At 39.6% G+C, this 17,285-nt stretch overlaps 1 protein-coding gene across 14 annotated transcripts in view; it reads right to left on the reverse strand.

The window, feature by feature from the left end:
• The window catches only part of LOC121954249 (LIM domain-binding protein 3-like), a 64,593-nt gene extending 47,856 nt beyond the window's left edge, over window positions 1–16,737 (reverse strand). For 6 of the 14 annotated variants that reach the window (XM_088086157.1, XM_088086156.1, XM_088086154.1 and 3 more), the window contains exons 1-3: window positions 16,608–16,735; window positions 16,298–16,381; window positions 9,371–9,585 (exon numbers count right to left, since the gene is read on the reverse strand). In XM_088086157.1, coding sequence (XP_087942283.1) covers window positions 9,371–9,466 — 96 coding nt within the window. In that variant the 5' untranslated portion in view covers window positions 9,467–9,585; window positions 16,298–16,381; window positions 16,608–16,735. Of the gene's footprint in view, window positions 1–9,370; window positions 9,586–9,671; window positions 9,745–16,297; window positions 16,382–16,607 lie in introns of those variants that run through there. The other 8 variants (XM_088086155.1, XM_088086153.1, XM_088086148.1 and 5 more) reach the window with 4 other exon arrangements.
• Between the last annotated feature and the right edge of the window lie 548 nt (window positions 16,738–17,285).

Here is a 17,285-nt window from a genome sequence, read left to right on the forward strand (position 1 = left end):
TCACTTCCTGCACAAAACTCATCATGTTAAAGCTTCCTGTTTGCTGGTTTCAGGGTCGCTCAGATTATTTCATCACAACCGGCTGGATTAAAGTGAACAAACGTCGGGATAGTTTGACTCAGTGAGCTCGAACAATGTGAGGCCGGCACAGACTGCAGAGTGGCCTACTTTCTCTCGGAGCCATTCACGCTGACCCACATACACTCGATACACTTCCTATGTTCACACCACGTCGATTAACTCAACGGTTTCCACGCTGAAAGTGAATTTCTTTACATTACAGAGACTGCAGCTCGTCTACTTCTGATCCAGATTCACTAAAAACTGACCAGAGTTCACGTGTGAGTCTGGATTTCAGCGAACACACCGACCCTGCAGCAGTGACTCTGCAGGCCTGTAACAGTAGAAGAAGAACTGATAAGACCTGTGTGTGTGTGTGTGTGTGTGTGTTTGTGTGTGTGTGTGTTTGTGTGTGTGACCTTCAGAGGCTAAAAACAGCCTTCTGCCTGTCAGCAGCCGCAGACGCTCGCTGCCACTCTGCAGGCCTCAGAGTGCTGCTGGCACAAATGTCAGAGAGCTGTCGAGGACGCCGCAGTGACGAGTACAACTGGTGGAGGCAAAGCTTCGTGTCGTCAATACATGATGTTCGCTCACAGCCACGTTTCTACCGGACCGTGGGGCGGCAACTCGTGTCATTGACTGTCAATCTTTCAACTATTGTGCCGAACAATCAATGAGTTGTTTCATCTTTAAACTGTCAGAAAATGTTGAGAAAAGCCCATTCGATTAACCGATTAATGATTACAGCTAGAAAAATGCTAATCGTAGCTTGCTGGTAGACACTCAAATGTACTGGTTTTGCATCATTTCATGGTAGTTTTGGGTCTTCTTCATTGTTGTTTTGCATGTCTTTGTGGTCATTTTTATCTCTAAGTAATCATTATCATCTATTTGTGGTCATTTTTGGTGTTTTTGTAGCCATTTGGCATCTCTTTGAAGTTGCTTTGTGATCATTTTGCATCTCTTTGTGTTTTTTTTGCATCTCTTTTAAGTTATTTCACAGTTATTTTTATTGTTTTACTCATTTTGCATCACAATATCATACTGCATCTCCTTCTGGTCATTTTGCATCTCTATGACAGTTTTCATCTCTGAAGTCATTTGCATCTTTTAGAACTCATTTTGGAATCTATTTGTGCTATTTTGCATCTATTTAAAGTCATTTTGTGCCTCATTGTGGTCATTTTAGCGAATTTTGTAGTCATTTTGCATCTTTTTTGGCATCTTCTTAAAGTTGTTTTGCATCTGTTTTTAGTCATTCTGCATTTCCTTCAAATCAGTTTGCTTTTTGCAGCTGTTTTGCATCTATTTTTGTCATTTTGCATCTCTCTAAAGTAGTTTTGCGTCTCTTTGAGGCTTTTTGGTATCTTTTCGTAGTTGTTTTTTATCTATTTTAAGTCATTTTGTGCCTCTCTGTGGTCATCTTGACTAATTTTGCAGTCATTTTGCATCTCTTTTTATTCAAGGTTGTTTTGAGATTGTTTACTGTCATTTGATTGACTAGATAAAAATGTGAGCAGTCACTTCAAACAAAGACTGGGGCCCACTGACCCCTCGGGCCCCTGAGCTCATGAGCCTGTACCCTGTGGACCCCCTCAGTAATCCATCCATTCCTGCAGCGTGCACACGTCTCTCTGTGACAGGCAGCATTAGGACATAATCCACCAAACGACATCTACAAAGATCCAGATCAGACCTGCATCAAACATCTCTGCAGCTCTAACTTGGATCTCATTTGGGGTTCCCTGAGGTGGAACCGTTTGGGATCCCCTGGTCTGTTGGAGGATGCAGCGGGATCAGCAGCTCACTGACAGCTGAGTCAGCACCATGTGTTACAGCAGGAGTTCAGTTCCTGAGGGCTCGGCTTTCACACAGACTGTACAACTTTATTTAAGCAGCTCAACTGGACGCTGAAGAACACAAGCTGGACTGCAGAGTCCACAGAAATATCTGACATTTTTAAGGTTTATCTGGGTGAAAGGAAAGTAATCATTTAGAAATGGCACAAAAAATGAAAAAAAAAAAAAAACCTTCTGGCATTGAATCTATTATTTATTTATTTGATATTTAATCGTTGCAGCCACAAATAGAACAGCACGGTTTCAGAAACGCAGCTTTAAACGGAAACAATATAAACAAACACATATCTGGGAGGATATCTATCTTTTAGAAAACTGAATAGTTATTACAAATTAAAACTGTTTATCTGGACTCAAACAAAGGAGTCAGGATCTCTAGTAAACTAATAATATTTCTTTGTATCGTTTAATTTTTAACAAATATGTTTAATTTGAATGTTGATGTCAAAGTTTCCCCCTTACAATGAAATAATATGCACGTAAAAATATAGAGAAAATAAGAGTCAGCTGTCAGTCGAGCACATCTTTTTCCATCATCGATATATTTCCGGTTATTTCTGTCACCTGTGTTATAGTTTGGACGAATTTCAGTGACGTCTCACTGCTGTACAAAATGTCAGAATTCATCTTTTAGAGGTCAAGTTAAACGTTAGTGTTCCCGAGGGGAATTTTGTGAGAATAAAAGAAAATAATAGTTCCACACACAAGAGTACACACAATACAAGTGCACAGAAGAGACCGAAAAATGACATGACAAAGTACATGATGGTATTGATGAGGCCACTGAGTTCATCCCTGCTAGCACTGGAGAGAACTCACTCCTATTAAAAATTTTTTTTAAAAATAAATAAATAAGTAAATAAAATAAAAAATAAATTATATATATATATATAATTATATATATATATATAATTATATATATATAATTTATTTATTTAAATTGTTTTATTTTATTTTTTATCAGCACAGACCTTGAAAAACTTTGACCAGTTATAAATTAATGCTAAAAATGTTCCTTTTTTCACTGCCTACTCCACTCTGTAATGACTGCAAATTCATTTTTAAACTTGATTTTAAATCATTTTAATTCGTCTTTCTGTTTTTGCTCATCCTGTCCGCACTTTTGCTATTTTTATGGTGTTTTTTTATTTTTTAAATATAGTTCTTATTAATTAAAAAAAAACATGATTTAGATTTTACTGCTCTGTAAAGCACTTTGAATTGTCCCGTTGTATAAAATGTGCAAATAAAGCTGCCTTGACTTTATGTTTTTGAGTGTAATTCTTTCATTTCCACAAATTCCTCTGTTCTCATCTGCCTGTTGACATTTTAGTCGGCTCCTCACAGAAAATGTCAGTCTGCCTCAGATATTATAGATATCGGAAGAAGATATTCAGGTTCTGATTTTCACACAATACTTGTTAGAAAAAAACATTCACTGTTGGTTTGATGAAGAAAAACGTAGATTATAATCAGAATAAAGAAACTTAACCTTTCAGCCTTTAGAAAAAAAACATCCACTTAACACAGCAACCCGGCCCCATACACATTTTTAGGATTTTAGGACATTTCTTGTATTTTAGGACATTATTAGGATTTCAGGATGTTTCTGGGATTTAATAACTTTTTCACAATTTTAAGACATTTATAGGATTTTAGGATGTTTCCAGAATTTCAGGACATTTACAGGAATTTGGGACGTTTCTAGGATTTCAGAACTTTTCTAGGATTTTAAGATTTTTCTTGGATTTCAGGACATTTATAGGATTTTGGGACATTTCTAGAATTTTAGGGTGTTTTAAGGATTTTAGGACATTTCTAATATTTTAGAACATTTCTTGGATTTCAGGACATTTCTAGACTTTTTGGACATTTCTTGCATTTTTCAGTGTTTTTAAGATCTTAGGATGTTTCTAGGATTTTAAGGACATTAGTGGCTTAGCCAGGACCTCTCAGGGATGCAGAGGATCCTCCACTGGCACTTTTTTTTGGTAAACAAGCTCCGTATTGATGCTGTTTTAAAGCACTCTGGCACCTAATGTGCACTAAAAGTACTAAAACCATTCCCAGTTTGAATCACTTTATTTTTTATTGTGAACTATAAAATGGTTGGGGGCCACCTGGCATCCTATAAGGGGCCAGATTTGCGGGCTAAATATTGAGTATCGCTGCACTACATCCATCTGTGCACATGAATAAACCTGATCATCCTCATTGGAGCAGCAGATTCATCCTCAGCTGCCCGTAAATCCCACTGTTTCACTCGCTGAACTCCCTGAACCTGCTGCTCTGAACATCTGAGGAAACAATTAACCGCCGAGCCCAAAGGGATGATGGGAAGCACCCGCCGTCCCTCGCTCATACAAAAACTCAACAGCGATGTGAGAGTGTGTCCGCTGTCACACTGACGGCAGATTATCACCACGCGGCACCGCACACAGAGATGGAGATATTTTCTCCGACAAAGCTCAGGGTTTTTGTGCTGTCGTGTGTGTGTGGGCTTGTGTTTATTTCACCGGGTATTAACATATTTGTGGTGAAAGCAGATTTATGTGTGTGAATGTGTGTCTAACAGGCTTTTCTGTCCCTCACACACACAGATTTACAGTAAAGTGCAGGACGAATCTGAAGCGGATTAAGTGTTATTTAAAATCAACAAAATAAATGTTTTTAGGGCTTATTTTCATGCCAAACGTGTAATGCATGAATGAATGAGTAGATTCTGTGCACTATATATCTCTCAGTGAGTCTCACTCCAGCTACATGGAGAGCGTTTCCACATGAAATCATGTGGTCTGAATGTTGCAGAGCGGCACAATGAGACCACACAGCACGTTACTATACTGATTCATTTATTAAATTAATTGACAGAAACTATTTTGATAGTTCAGGTCATTTTTCAATTAAAACATTTCATGATTCCAACCTCTCACACGTGAAGATTTGCTGCTTTTTCTTTGAAAACCCTGTTTTTGCAGGAGTTTTGTTGTCAGTCAGTGTGAAGGTTACCTCTGAGGCGTTCACAGATTTAGCGGCAGAGTGAGCGCTCTCTTTTCTCACGCTGCTCTGCAGGCAGCTGCAGACCCAGGCCAGTCTGAGAGGCGTCGCCTCATCCGAGAGTGACAGAGAGAGAGTTCATCTTAAAATCCTAAAAAAATATCAAATCAATCAAGTCTTTGTCTTCTGTTATAGTTGTTTTCGCTATTGTAGGTTTTGGGGGGAGTCGATGTGAGGGTCTAAAGACAGAGAGATGTCGTATGCTGTAAAGCGCTCTGAGGCAAATTGTGAGTTGTGATAATGGGCTTTACTAATAAAACTGACTTGACTTCTGCTTAGAAGTGATGAAGTTACAGCAACTTAATACACAGTCTTTAGCCTGTATCCTTTCACATTTAAGCCGTCCTATCAAATAAACGCAAACAGCCCCCAAAATAACATTTAAAAAGAACAAATAGTCAAATATTTGTATTGAACAGCTAAATAAGATTCTACTGCCATAATGCTGACTTTTACTTGCCTTTTTAGTGCTGTTAGTTAAAATGAAGCTAAAGATCTGAATGCCTCCTACACAACTGATCATAAACAGTAAATGGAAACACATTCATTTCCATTTTCTTTTGCAGATTTTCTGTTTTTTTGTTTTTTAATAGAAACTTCTAATAGAAACTTGCTGAATATCAGAATTCAACATTCAGATATCTCTGTGGATTTATGAATGAATCAGTCATCATTTTTGTACTCCGGCTGCGTGGATTTCTTCTCCTCTGCTGTTATGTGACGTCTGCTGACCAGGAAAACCTGCTGTTCTGGAAACAGCTGGTTTGTTTCCCAACATGGCCGCGTGATGATGTCACGAAATACCACGAACCACAGACAGAGACGGACGGGAAGCTCCTCGTCAGCTGTTCATGAACGACTGACACTGCTGTGTGTGTGTGTGTGTGTGTGTGTGTGTGTGTGTGTGTGTGTGTGTGTGTGTGTGTGTGTGTGTGTGTGTGTGAGAACAGCTGCTGGATGTCATTGTGTCAGTTCAGCCAAAAGTCACCATCAGACGATCGTCTCTATCTGCTCTGATCTGATCAGTCTGATTGATTTCTGCTTTTGAAATGATCTAATCGATACTGTGCTGCACTTTTATGGATGTTTGCTTCTTCATTTAAGTGTGTTAATTTTGTGAAACGGAGGAAGGGAGTTTCTGAGATAAGAAATCAGACTACTGAGGAGAAAACACTGAAAATACTTTCAGTAATGCATGTTGGTTCATTTACGCGCGGTCTCATTTCCTTCAGCAAAATATTTAAAAGAAAAAAGTGTGTTAATCTAATGTTTTTATTAAGCATACTGACATGAATATATTTAATTTTGTCACTTTTTTAGAGAACTATTTGCGAACATTTTGCAGATGTGGAGCAGAGTGTTTTTTGAGATTACGGTCCACTGATTTTCTTTTCTTTTGGATTAAATTTTTTCCAGGAATAAATATCAAGGCTTTTCAAACCTTAAAACAGATTTCCATCCACTGTGGTCGATCTCTACGCTTCACTATCGCTCACTGAGGGACGGCTGACAGTGATTTAGATCTCACACAAACACACACACACACACACACACACACACACACACACACACACACACACACACACACACACACACACACACACACACACACACACACACACACACACACACACACAGAGAGAGAGGAGGCTTTCAAACACAGTGAGCCTGCAGCTCTGCGCTTCATTCTTCATTATTCATCCCACAGCTCAAGAAAAGGATTTAAAGGATAATCAGGTATTTTAATTAACATGGAGCATTTTTAACATGTTTTTTTTGGGTCTAAGTGACTAATGACAACAATTTCTGAAACTGGTCCACTGTGAAGAGCGAGAGGCGTAATGTATTCACTCGGGACATTTAGCTCTGCAAATTAACGCTCACTTACCGAGTTTTTGCCACCAACACGCTCCGATTATTATTCTAAGCGTCTGACAACATTATGCAAAGGATTTCTGCAGAGACAGACTTCTGTTCCTTCTGTTTAACCAGAAACAGTCTTGAAATCAACGCTGCCAAACCCTCCAGCTGTCACTGAGATAAGCCGCCTCTGCGTCTGCAGTCACACTTGCTGCTGAACTTACTGCCTGTTTTAGGTGTAAAAACTATTTCACACTGTCCAAATATGTCCACATATCTTATTAGTAAGTGTTTGTTTTCATAGTTTTCCTGTGTGAGATGAACACAGTGCTGTTATCTGGCCTTCAAAATAAGAGATAAAGTCATATACTTTAAAATAGTGCAGCTGAAAGAATTAATCAGTCAAATATCGCTATTTTGATAATCAGTTAATGCTTTTGGTAATTCTTTCAAGCAATAATAACGACACATTTTCACCCGTTTCTGTTCCTCTGTTCTGATGATTTACAACTTTTCTCAGTTTAGATCTTTGTTAAGTGATTATTTGGGGATTTTGGACTGTTGTTCACGCAAAACAAGACATTAGATGTCATCACCTCGAGCTCTGAGTAATTGCTGAGAAACATTGCTTACATTTTGAACAGTAAAGATCCTGTGATATTGATGTCCACTTACAATTTAAACAGGAAGCAGAAACATAGACAGGATGTGTCCAGTGGTGTCACACGCTCAACAACTTTCAGATGTATCCGGCAAAACGTGCGCATCAAATCACAACCTGCATCTCAATGAACCTGTCAGTCCACCAGAGCTTATTTTGGCTTCTCCATTTTTGTTATTAAACCTCACAGTTCAGAAAAATCTTCAACATCTGCAGGTATTCATCCAATTTCTTTTGCACGCAAACATTTTTCTAATGTTCTTACAGGACTGAGATCTGCAGCCGGCAGCTGGCCTCCAGCACACACACAAACCCCAACAACAGCAAGAACTACTTTAACGTGACGAAGAGCAAACAGAAAATAAATTCCTCCGTTACCAAGCGCAGCTCGCACAATGAGCCTCAAATGACCAACACACAGCCAACAGCAAGCAGGTCAAAGGTCAAAGAGCATCCTCACAAAACATGCAGCAGCTTCAGAGAGGAGAGTTTTCCGTCTGTGTCTCTGCTCTATTCAGAGAGACCAGGCTGTGAAACCAACACCAGCGCCAGTTTTAGGCCTCCGGCTCTGCTTTCGACCTCCCTGACAAACACTGGCAGCCGTCACGCCCTGCAGGCCTCCCCCCGACAGGCCTCACATGTGCTTCATCCACTAAACACGCTTTATCATCCAAACCGCCCTCACGAAACAAAAACCCAACAACCAACATGAAACGGCAAACGGCAAACAAACCAGAAAAAACAGCAGTTTCAGGTTACCGAGGCAGAATTAAAGGACTATGACACTGTTTTCCAAAAGGATACCATAACTGCTTTATATAGTTGCATGCTTTTTTCCCCTCTGGGCAGCCATTGGCTTCCATCTATTTCTGTAAGCTCTGAAAAATCATCTCGCATGATTAATGGTCTAACAGGTTAACTGTGTCACTGTGTCACATGTCAATACCACGTAACTCATGTGATAAATTATCTGAAATTCTTGCTTTTTTTGTATTAACGCAAATGTTTTATTTTCTTTAACTGTTGATGTTTAACATATTTTTATACTGTGCTTCAAAATCAATCAAGAGATGTTAAAAAAGAGAAAATTAACCCGCATAGACTTTTCTGAATGACAAAACCCTCATTAAAACTCAACAAAAATTAAAGAAATATTCAAGTTTCTGCAGGTTGATTTTGATCTTTTGGACAAATCAACAAAATATGCAAAAATCTCCTTGTTATCAAATTACGTATGTTTGCAGCTGAGTCCATAGGTGTGAATTTAATTTTTTCAAGTATTTTCTAAAATCAATTTCCTAAATTTGAGTGCCTTTGCTTTATTTAATTAATTTCATTTCATTTAATTATATTCAAATGCATTTTTCTAATTTTATGTAAAGCATTTTGTATTGTTTTAAGTGTGTTTCTTTAAAAAATTGGGACATTTTATTTTGATAATGGTAAAAAAAAAAAGATGACAGGAAATGTCCGAAATGCCCCCAACAAAACTCCAACCGATGCCACTGCAATTACACGATCGGTTACGTGGCCATCAGGACGCCACGCCTCCGTCTTTAACACTTCAACACTCATTTCTAGAAAGTTATCAGAAACAAATATTTTTAACTACACCAACACTGTTTTTTTTAGATACAACTTTCAGGACTCAGAGACCTGATTTTCACTGTTGAAGATCTAAAACACTTTAGGAAGTTAGAAACATGATGCATACCTTTAAAAATGACAATAATAATCATGAAGTTGGTTAAACAGCTTTAGGATTTGCTGACTTTTAAAAAGAGACAAACATCCTTCAGCCAAACAGTCACAGTGGAGGAGTTGCAGTTGAGATGAAAAAGCTAAATTAAAGTTCAGTAAATGAGCGTCTTACCCTGGAGATGGTCAGCGGCATGTTGAAGTCCTTCCCCCCCTGCAGCCTGAAGCCCCAGGGGCCGGGGCCGGGCAGCGACACGGTGTAGGTGCTCATTCTTCCAGACGACTAAAAGATCCTCCGAAACGGACGACGGCGATTAAACCAAATTTAAAAAATAAAAAAGCCCCGCAGCAGCTGGAGGGATGGGAGGGAGGGCCGGCGCCGAGAAGCCTCTGAAAAAAGACAAAGATATAAAAAAACAGGTGAGGTGATGAAGAAACAAACCTGAAATTAAAAAAAAAAAATCAAATGAACGAACCAAAACTAAGAGGGAAAGAAGAAGAGGAGAGAGGAGACAGAAGAGGACCTGCCTGCTCAGAAGAGCTGAAGTGACAGCCTAAGAATAGACAGAGATAGCATTGTGGGGGGTGGAGGGGGGGGCAGGGTGAGGCGGGGTGAGGCAGGGGCAGGGGGCTGAAGGGAAAGGAGGGGGGGTGGACTTATATGGTGTGAAAGGGGACACCCGGTATGCCAGGCTCGCCGTGATTCACCGCGGCTAATATAGACCCGGCAGATTCTTCTAGACTCCCCCGCCCCCGCCCGCCGTCCCTCGTCCCGTTACGCCCCGGGTCTCCCTCAGACCCAATCAGGGGCGATGCCAGGAAACGTCTCATTATCTCCGTGGTGATAAAAGGCGAAACTAAAAGGCCACAAGTTAAGTGGCTCCGATAGCTGAAAGGTCAGCAGCAGATGGGTCATTAGTGACGTCGCAGGTTTAAATCCGCTCATGTATCACTGCCGGAGTGCTCTTCAGCAAGGCAGCAAACGGTTCCTCTGGATGTGCTGGTCACCAAACAGTGTGACCAAACTGCTAAATCTTTATCAGGTTTATTATCTTAACTTTGCTGCAACAAACAGTCTGCACATCTTCTCTGATTGATCATTGAATCATTTCTGTATATAACTTTATTTAATTATGAAACGAGAAATACTGCCACGCGCTTGTTTTGCGTTCGTGCTCCGGTCAAGTTACACTTACGGTTTACATCCATGTCTGTAGGCAGGTTTCCATTAACCCTGAAACTGCGTAAAATTAAACTGATAATATAAAATAATGGAAACACGTCAATTTTGAAAAAGCTCCCATTTATCACAGTACAGATTTTAGACTCACATGAGGTGGTTTTTCAGGCTATATTTCACAAAACTGTGATGGAAAAACCTTTTTTGCTTTTATAGGTCACATGATGCTCTGGCTATGTGCTCGTCAGCAGGAACCGGCTCCCTCGTGCATGACGCCGCAGGCGCTACAAGAGCTGTTATTGCATTGCACACCGAGGGCTGGGCGATACGGAAAAAAGCCATATCACGATAATTTGTTTCACATCAGTCGATATCGATATATATCAAGATAAACATCAAATCACTATTTCTGTCGAGCTTAAAGGTTCCACTTTTAGTCCTAAGTGAGATATGAAGATATCAAAAGGTTAATTTTGGTTTAAATATTTATTTTCTGTCAGACACTGAACAGGACAAATATACTGTAGAACAGGCATCACCAACCGGAGGACCTATTTTACTAAAACTCAAAGAGGTCCAGTTACTAAAATTTCCTCCCAGCGAAGGTCCGGACCTCATACCTTGAATCAATTCCACCATTAATTGAACATTTTACTTCAGTTACGATTAATGTTGTTTTTTGCCCTCATAGTTCACTGACACAGTTTCATGTGACCATGGTGTGTTGGAGTGTAACTAACATATGATTTATCATTATTTATTCAACTTTATAGCATTTTATAAAGATGAAAAACTTCATCTTAAACAAACCTCAGGTAGATTTAAGCACACTGTGCTGATAATGAGCCACCCTCTCCTGACTGCAGGACTCTGACTTCAGCTTCTGTGAATTGTCTGTGAAATGTCTCTGCTATTAATTATTTTAAACAGGAATTAAAAACTTTTGAGTCGGCCTACTTCTCCTTTAGCTGCCAACAGCCTGCCAACATGCTCAGTTAGAGAAAAGGTGAAAATAAGTTCATGTGCTTGTGGCCCCGGGCCCCCAAAACATTACATCTGCCCCTGGTAATAATAATGAGAGCTCAGCGTGAGCGGCTGGTTGGGACACGGAGCGATGCGTCCTGGTGTTTCTAAATAATTCATCTACAGTCTGATTAAACCTGAAACTAAGACAAAATATTCTGTAAAAGTCGAAAAGAAGCTGCTATTAAGAGCCACTTTTGTGCGTACTGCAGTGTGCTGTCGGACATGTCCGCACGCTCGAGAAGACTGTGGGACATGTCCACGCTAGAGCGGGCTGTCGGACATGCCCCTTATATTAAACAATAGATGTCACGGTGAAGTTGACCTTTGACCTTCTGGATATAAAACGCCAGCACTTCGTCATTTTATTCTGTTAGACATTTGTGTCATTTTTGCCATAATTACAAATGGATTCTTGAGTTCTGGCAAAAAACAAGGGGCACCTTGCGGCTCAGGTGGTAGAGCAGGCGTCCCATGTACAGAGGCTATGTCCTTGCAGCGGCGGCTGCAGGTTCGATTCCAGCCTCGTCCCTTTGCTGCGCGTTATCTCCTCTATCTCCACCTTTCATACTATCGCTGTCCTACCATCAATAAAAGGCAAAAAAGCCACAAAAAAATCTTAAAAACAAAACAAAATCCATGTTTGTGAGGTCACAGTGACCTTTGACCACCAAAATCTAATCAGTTCATCTTTGAGTCCTGATGGACATTTGTGCTAAATTTTAAGAAATTCCCTGAAGCCGTTCTTGAGACGGACGGACAATCCGAAAACATAATGCCTGCAGCTTAATCTATAGCCGGCAGAGAAAATGCCAAGATGACACTGTTTTTTTTTAACAGTCCAAACTTAAATTCAAGACACATCAAATAACTTGTGGTGAAGGTTGACTGTTGCATTGCCTCACGTCTCCTGTGTCTCAGCCAAAAAGTTGAACTTTAACACCTCAAACACTACAGCCAACGCGCAGCTCGCACATATGTTCTGCAACCACGAGAGCGAAGAAACTTTCCACACCAGCAGGCTGCAGGAGTCCGTATTCATCACTGAAAAAGGGGAACCAGAAGACCAGCAGCACAGATTCATAACGTTAGCATATACCAAAATCACCACTGTGAGAGTCTGACCTCTGTAACGGTATTTCCTAATGAATAAATACAGGTGACGACAGAAACAGCGTCTGTCTGCACAGTAACAGGTGTATGTCGAGGTAATGGGCTTTTATTTTGGCAGGTGTGAACAACAGGTGAGAATGTTCTGACATAAACACACACACACATACACACACGCGCTGCTCTCAGCATGTCTGCCGCCTCATGTAATGTTATATAATATTTACTGAACTTTCATACAACTACACTACCCATAACCCCTCTTGTTTTTGCAGTTGTTGAACCTTCATTATCGTCCCGTAATGTGTTTTGTTCACATTTTCTCCCGTTAATAAACTTAGCGATTATAAATAATTCTTCAAAGACAAAAGTGTATTTTGTTTTGTCGTGGTACTAATATAACTATAATACTATAAAATGATAATATATTATTATTAGATAATAAATACTCAACAATACATGTGCTAACTACTTCATGAACCAGCTTCCAGACTCACATTAGGGCTGGGTGAGTAATCCAGTTCAAATTTTTAAGGACAAATTTGGCTTCCAGTAATTATGAAAACAAAATAATTGAGATAAAACCATTTTTATGCCACTTCCTCCATAGACTGAGTACATTTTCATTCTCGCTATGTGGCTATTACAAAACTTTTTTTTTTTTTTTTTCATTTTTTAAATTTTTTTTCTAATTTTTTTGTGTTTTTTCTCTATATTTTTTAGAAAAAATCGTTTTCTTTAAAAACTATTGGGGATTTTTACTATTTTTTTCAGTAATATTGCCCATTTTTTGGCATTTTTATTTCCTAAAAACTTCAAGATTTTTAATAAAAGTTTTAAATAATTATTGTTACCTTTTAATAAACTCTTGCAGTCCATTCAGAATTAAACCACAACTCACTTTTACTTAAGCATTTCGGGTTTTTCACAGAAAGACCTAACCCTTTGGTTGACCTCTTCTGTCTGACTTTGGTGTCACTACTGAGCTGCAAAATAATCTGATCTAAATTAAAAATTATCTGCGACATGAATCTGGTCATGTTTGTAACATGTTTGCAGAAGGGCATTCAGTTCCTCTGCAGTGACTGACAGGCTGATCCCAGAGCAGCCTGATCTGCTCAGCCCGTTATATCACCGGCTAAGTTTAGACGCCTTTGTCACAGAGAGGAATCTGATGGAGAGAGCTTTCCCAGAGTGCAACAGACAAACACACCTCAAAAAAAAGTGATGCAGGAGTATGACAGAAAATCTTAGAAAGCGCCCAAGAAGATTTTCAGTGCAGAAAATTTATTGCAGATTGCAACCGGCTCAGACTTCTTCAGCGTTCAGGAGGTTTTTACCAGGAGCCAAATTATCCGCAGAGGTCTCATCCTCTAAAAAATAAACAGACCAGCTGATTTTAAACAATAAGAAAACCTGAATAAATCTGTTTCACGTTAAACAATCAGTGTTTTTGCAACACTGCTCGTCATGAAGGGGCTGCTAACGACAGCGGCTGACGTGAAAATGCAAATATTTCCCTCCGTAGACGAAGAGCCGCTCCCTATGTAGATATAAATAGTTCATTTTAAGGTAAAAAAAACACAACAATTCTAACTTACAGGTGAATACACAATAATGAAAACATACTTATTATGTTATATTCAATTTCTGCCAATAAATCCCCCAAATCCTACACACTGGACCTTATTTTACTCTTAATTTTATCTGCTTATGAGTTTAAAACTCTTAAGCTTTCTAATTTATTTACGAACTCGTATTCTTGTACATGCACCCCCAACTGTTCATGCATGCAGTGCTGTTTAATATTTGTGCTCTAATGCTCTTAATGGTTTTAATTTTGCTTATGTTCAAAGGAGGCGGGGGAGGGTCTACAGGAGTTTCTGATATCTTATTTTTATTCTGTGAATTTTCTAATCTGGGAAGCACTTTGTGATTAAGCTTGAAAAGTGCTATATAAATGAAGATTATTATTATTATCATTCATTTAGTTGCAAAACATATCTTAAAAGAAGCTTGCAATCTGATTTCCTGCACATAAAATTCTAATTTTGACTTGATTTTTGACTGAGGTGCATTTAGACAGCTACAGGAGGCACAAATGCATTAAAAACTTCCAGCGTATATTACATGTTTTTAAAACTAAAAACACAGCTGGAGGAGAAGCTGCAGGTCAGATTTCCATATTGTGTCTTGATCACATTCGTGCTCCTCGGGGGATGAACCCTGATTGTTTCTATGATTTTGTGGTTTTTAGCGTCAACTTCAGGCTAAAGTTTGCATGTTTACCTCCACTACTGACGAGACCGTCAGAAAACATAAGTCATCACCATGTTTGATCTGTGCTGCTCTGATACTGTGGCTGTAATGAACACCGCAGCCTGTAGGGGGCGCTTGTGCGGATTTAGAGCGTAAGTATTGTTTTCAGTTCACGACATTTTGGCGATTCAAGTTTAGAAAACAAACTGAGTCAACTGGATGGCACGATGTGAGTCACAGCTCAGAGAGCAGTGAGCCGAGGCAAAACCAGCCACAGCCACATGAGCCGGTGTTAAACTGTGTGTGTGTGTGTGTGTGTGTGTGTGTGTGTGTGTGTGTGTGTGTGTGTGTGTGAGACGAGCAGGGAGGGGTGTGTGATAGTGGATCTCTCTCTCAGCATTAACGACACATAACTGACCTCAGAGCACTTGTGAATAGTTTGTCATTTTAAACAGCTTCTTAATTGAGCCATCTTGTTAAGTTAAAGGTCAGTTCAGTCCAATTCACACAAACAGGAGTGTGTGTGTGTGTGTGTGTGTGTGTTATATATTCATCAGTAGGCTGGTTTCCATAACAGATTTCTGCAAAACTTCAGCAATACTTTTGAAATGTCGATTAAAAACAATAGCAAGATGACTGCGTTTCCATTCAGTGATGTTATGCGACTTCTGTGATAACATTTCAGTAACCATGGCGATGGATATTGTTAACATCAGCATGTTTATTTCAGAGCCATTTTTGTTTATTTTAGTGCACTAGTTTATTTCAATTGCAGCCATTATTATGTCCAACTGAAGGCAACGTAGGCGTGTTATAACTTATTACTATTTTTGCACCTTGTTTGATTGTTCAGTGTTCCTCATAGCTGCTGTAACACTGCACATTTCCACGCTGTGGGACTAATAAAGGATTATCTTATCTTATTTTATCTAATCTTACCCAAGTGATGATGGAAAGGCGAGCCCCTTATATGTGTGAGTGACCATGTATGAGGGATTTCTGGGAGGTGATAGTCCAATATTTCACAGACGAACTGCGGATTCAAAACTTCTGTATGACCCATTCAGTTTTTGTTATGCGATGCAATATCTCCGTAATTTGTTTGTCTCATATTAGACTCAAGAAGATCTCGGTCTCCTCCTCCATATACACATACAACGCCATATTTTTTTAGAATGTCATGTGACTTTGTTGTACATTATGTGACCTATAAAAGTGAAAAAAGTGTTTGCACTTCACACAGCCTGCGTCCATCAGGTGCCCAACACACCTCGTATATTTAGCATCTTAGGGGTTATGGTTAGGGTTAGTGGCTGAAGTCAACATACTGTAACTATGACGAGTTAAAAAATGTATTTTTAAACATTAACCTTAATTAAAAAGATTAAAAAAAAACAATATTTCAGGAGTTTAAGGTAATGTCGGGGACAAAATGACTCAGTGATATAAAGCCTCAAACGCTCCAGACCATCCGAGGAGCACGTGAACGCAGCATTTTTACCATCTAATTTTGAAAAAGTTATTTGTTACCTTTGTTTCTCAGGTGCTGCAGACACCGCCCACCTGCTGCTCCGCCCAGCAGGGCCGCTCCGTGCACTGAACCCAGCGTACCCCCTGAAACACAAACAAACCCAAAATGAGACACTTTTAACCCTCTGAGGTCATTTCAGGCCTCAAAACTACAAACTGCTGCAGCGGGCGGGAGTGTCGCTGTGACCCGGGCAGAGGGAGCCGGGGGCCGGGCGCGCGCTGCCACTTGTTGCCGGCTGGTGATGATGGCGGGATTAGAGAGCAGCGCACGCGGACACAAACAGGTGTAACACCGTTTGACGGTAGATACCTGCCGCCGCCGTTTGTCTCCTGCAGCTCCGTGAACCGTCACGCACCGACCGGGACAGCCTGCGGTGAACCGACGATCCGGCTCCGGTGCCCGGCCCGGGCAGAGAGCAGGAGGGAGGCCGAGGGGAGGAGGAGGAGGAGGAGGAGGAGGTGTTAACGGTGGATTTTCATTAGCAGGGTTTTTATTTAAAGAGGCAGGAGACACGCGGACTGCGGGGTTAGACAGGTGAAAAAACGAAATAAATCCACTTTAAAAATAAACGAGTTACTCTTAACTTACGATAATGAGTTCTGGATAAACGTTTATGAATTATTAACCCTTTAAAACAAAGCAAACTGGCTTTATTTCTGTCAAAAACCAGGGAGCAATGCAACAAGAAACTTAACAAGAAGGTGCCAAAAATTTGCCAGAAATTGATAAAAAAAAAAAAAAGTTGAGAAAATGCATCTAAAATACACATAAGAAAATTTGTCTGACGTTATATAAACATTAAATTAAAACTGAAATGATAAAATTATATTCTGAAAAATTACATGTTATTTTATATTTTACATCACATAAAATATACAAGTATATATATACACACACACACACACACATACACACACACACACACACACACACAAATACATATATATGTATATTATATGATATATATGTATTATAATAATATTAAAT

This window comes from Plectropomus leopardus, chromosome 13 (assembly GCF_026936395.1).
Source record: "Plectropomus leopardus strain MGB_pleo_1.0 chromosome 13, ASM2693639v1, whole genome shotgun sequence".
In the NCBI taxonomy this organism is placed as follows: Eukaryota; Metazoa; Chordata; class Actinopteri; order Perciformes; family Serranidae; genus Plectropomus; species Plectropomus leopardus.